Source organism: Fulmarus glacialis, unplaced genomic scaffold (genome assembly GCF_000690835.1).
Source record: "Fulmarus glacialis isolate BGI_N327 unplaced genomic scaffold, ASM69083v1 scaffold25334, whole genome shotgun sequence".
Taxonomy (NCBI): Eukaryota; Metazoa; Chordata; class Aves; order Procellariiformes; family Procellariidae; genus Fulmarus; species Fulmarus glacialis.
This window is the reverse complement of record NW_009209061.1, coordinates 3,183-6,484: the sequence shown is the minus strand read 5'-3', so window position 1 is coordinate 6,484 and position 3,302 is coordinate 3,183. Positions and strand designations below refer to the sequence as shown.

The 3,302-nt window shown below is 51.1% G+C and overlaps 2 protein-coding genes across 2 annotated transcripts in view; one reads left to right on the top strand and one right to left on the bottom strand.

Annotated features, from left to right (window-relative positions):
* Positions 1 to 693, top strand: part of LOC104076024 (bone morphogenetic protein 8A-like) — a gene marked incomplete at its 5' end in the record, with an annotated part of 3,052 nt that extends 2,359 nt beyond the window's left edge. The window contains one exon of the mRNA XM_009576720.1: positions 538 to 693. Coding sequence (XP_009575015.1) covers positions 538 to 687 — 150 coding nt within the window. The remainder of the gene's footprint in view (positions 1 to 537) is intronic.
* A 2,513-nt stretch (positions 694 to 3,206) lies between these two features.
* PPIE (peptidylprolyl isomerase E (cyclophilin E)) overlaps positions 3,207 to 3,302 on the bottom strand; it is a gene marked incomplete at its 5' end in the record, with an annotated part of 3,125 nt that continues 3,029 nt past the window's right edge. The window contains one exon of the mRNA XM_009576719.1: positions 3,207 to 3,285. Within this exon, the coding sequence (XP_009575014.1) occupies positions 3,217 to 3,285 (69 nt within the window). The remainder of the gene's footprint in view (positions 3,286 to 3,302) is intronic.

Sequence of the window (3,302 nt, the reverse complement as noted above, 5' to 3'; positions counted from 1 at the left end):
CCGGCGAGGGCTGCGCGCGTCCGGCAGCCTGTGAACCCCCCCACTTACGCTGGACGGTGAATTACTGGGGTAACGCGTGTCCTGAGCAGGGGATGAAGGAGCCAAAGGAGAGTTGAGTTCAGAAAGGTGTTGTGTACTTAAGATTTTAGTGCAATATGTTAAATTTGGGGCGGCACTGAGCCCTGAAGGAGAATCTCTATTGCAACAGCATCCAGCACCCGCCACCCACACAGGAGCGAGACTCACGCTGCCCTGATTTATTTTTTTTTTTAAGCCACTTGCCTATTTACAGTGAGAAAACGGCCCAGAAATCCCAAAATAATGAAGGGGCTGCCTGGCCCCCGCAGTGCCACGAGCCCCGATCCAATATAAACTGCAGCAACGACTGCCCAGAGTTCAGAATAAATATTTTTGCAAAAAGCTGGAAATAATCTCCCCATTCACCCAGGCTTTTTACAGTTAAGAGCTGGTTTGATGCTTTTCCTTTCTGCCCGGAGCCGCGTTCACTGGCGTTCACGGGCTCCATCCATCCCCCAGGTCCACCTGATGAAGCCCGAGGCCGTGCCCAAGGCGTGCTGTGCCCCCACGAAGCTCAGTGCCACCTCCGTCCTCTACTACGACAGCAACAACAACGTCATCCTCAAGAAGCACCGCAACATGGTGGTGAAATCGTGCGGCTGCCACTGACGGCCGGGTCCCGTCCCCGTCCCAGCAATGTGACACTGGGGTTCTGCTGCGTGTGGAAAAGGAGTTTCGTGGGCTGCATCATAGCGAAGTCCATTAATAATAATAATAAATCCCTCCCACCCTTTCCTAGAAGTGGATGTAAATAATATATATCTTTTATTCTCTTACTACACTTAATGAGACACATACATATATATACACATATATATATATATATAGGAAAGAGAGGATTTGTGGCTGGTTACATGTCCGTTTTGTTCGTGGCTGATGTGTTTTCCCCTGGCGCTGCTGGCTCGCTGGTGTTCGCAGAGGCAGTTTGGGCTGAAGGGGAATTAGGACAAGGGAGGCGGCATCCGAGTTGCTCTGGGATTGAGCTGTTTCTAGCCATCTACATCAAACTCACTCACCTCTAACCAGCGCTTTTAATTCCCTTAATGAAAACACCGTCAGCCAATTAAGCAGCTGGCTGACTAACCCCCTCCTGTTTACTTAAAGTTGACGAAACTCAGCCAGTTGGAAAAAAAAAAAAAAATACCCATATTGAGCTACGACACCGTTATAAAATAAACACCTAGTTTGGAAAGTAAACACGTAGTTTCTCTCGTTGTTTGTTTTTGAATAAATGTCACAGCACAGCAGCGCTCTGTTCGGCAGATGGGATTTCGCAACGAAAAAAAAATACTCGGGATCGACTAAAATTGTACCTTTTTGCTTGAAAATAAGCCCCGCCAAAGTGTTGTGATGTGAGGTTTTGGTCAGGCTGTGTCTCCCCGGCCGGGATATTTCCCGTCGGCTCAGGACGGGGTTGTGGCCGCACCAGCCCCAGCCCCGCGCAGCTTCCCTGTGCTATTTGCACAATTAAGTTATTTATTTGCTCTGATTTTAAAAGTAAACAGCCTGGCCTGTTTCTCAGCTCAGGTACCTGGGGAACCTTGCGTCACTGAACAAATTTGGCTTACCCAAATGCAAAGAAAAAAATCCCAATAAACCCACCAAAATAAAAAAGATCTGCCCAATGCCCGGCTTCCTCAGAGAAATCTTGCCTTTTTGGAAAGATTTCATCTGCCGACTCGTTCCACATGGAATCCAGCTCAAGATGCAATCGCCGCTCCGTGCGACGTGGTGCCTTCTGCAGACAGAGAGCCCAGGGCTTCCATCGACTCCCTCCGCAAGCAAGGGCTCTCCCTGGTTCAGGTGGCGCTGAAGATTTCTGCAAGGTCTGTCTTTAAAAATTTGAGATTTAAACAACAAAAAGAAAGGAGCAAGGAGGGGAAATGCTGGGTTGGTTTATGTGTTTGTCAAGTATCATGTCCAAGTGCCTGTATCTCACCTTGTCCCAGTTGTAGGGCAACGCACGACCCCCAAAGTGTGGAAAACCAGCAAGTGAATAAAAGCAACCCAGTGTTTATTATGGAAAAGCAACACCCCTGATTTGGGAGCAGCTGGGCTGGTGAAACCAAAAATCCCCAATTGCGCAAGCTCTTAAAAACATCCCCTGAACCCCAGCCCCCGCCACCCGACCCTGGCCTCTGCCCCGGCAGCCCCATGCCTCCTGCGAACGCCTGCGCGAGCTCAAACCCACACCTCCCTTCCCCTCCCCAAACACACAGGCCCAGGAGTACCCAGTGCCGTGATTTCAGAGGAAACCCCAAATCAATCACTTTCCAAAGATGTGGTTACCTTCACGGTGCATGGCCAGAGCTACCCACTGACGGGAACTGTAAGTGTATGTGTCTAGCCCGCTCTGCAAACCAGAGTTTGGAAATTAACCCCCTTCCTACACCCTCATCGCTTTTTTTTTTTTCCTTCTTCTATCACCCAAGGGGCTTCTTTATTTCCTGGTACTTGTCCAGACCTTGTTCTCCCACTTAGACATCCCAGTAAATCCCCTCCCTCTCGGATGGAGATGGAGTTGGACCAGGCTTGCTTCCCAGCAGGACGGCCGCCAGCCAGGGACCTGCCTCCCTCTGCTGATGGGAAATGACACTACAGAGCCAGGGACAAGCCAAAAACGCCTTCGTGAGATCCTGCTGCAGAAAAAGCATGAGATTCCGCTCTGCTCTTCTTGCCCCGGCATGGGTACCTTCCCTGGAACCAGGATTTAGGCACCAGATTTGAGAAGACGAGGGTAAATGCAAAAAACCAAAAAAGTATCTTTGCTCAAAAGCAAAGACCATCCTCACACTGTGAGAATTCAACAGCCAGCGGTAGGTCCTCAGTATTTTTAAAACTAGGTTTTATTTTTACCTAATATAAAGTCTTTCCGGAACACAGCAGCAGAACCGGCCCTGCTCCGCTCGGGGCAGCGCAGGACGGTGCAGGCTGAAAAGCGATTTATCCTCGGGTGGGTTGGACACCCCCCCCCAGCGCTGTCCGCAGGCACGTTCACGCCAAGCTTTGCAGGGGAATTTCGACAGAAGCCGCGAGAGCTGGGCACTGCTGGGGGGTCGCGGGGCTGTCCCACCCCAGCCGGGTCCCCGGCCCCTACCGGCCAGGCTCATCCCATCCAGCCCCCTCCAAGAGCCGAGCTCATGGGCACTCCCCGCAGTCCGAGATAATCACCTTCTGCTTCGGTTTCCCATCTTTGGTGCCCTGAGCCTTTGAGAGCAGCAGGA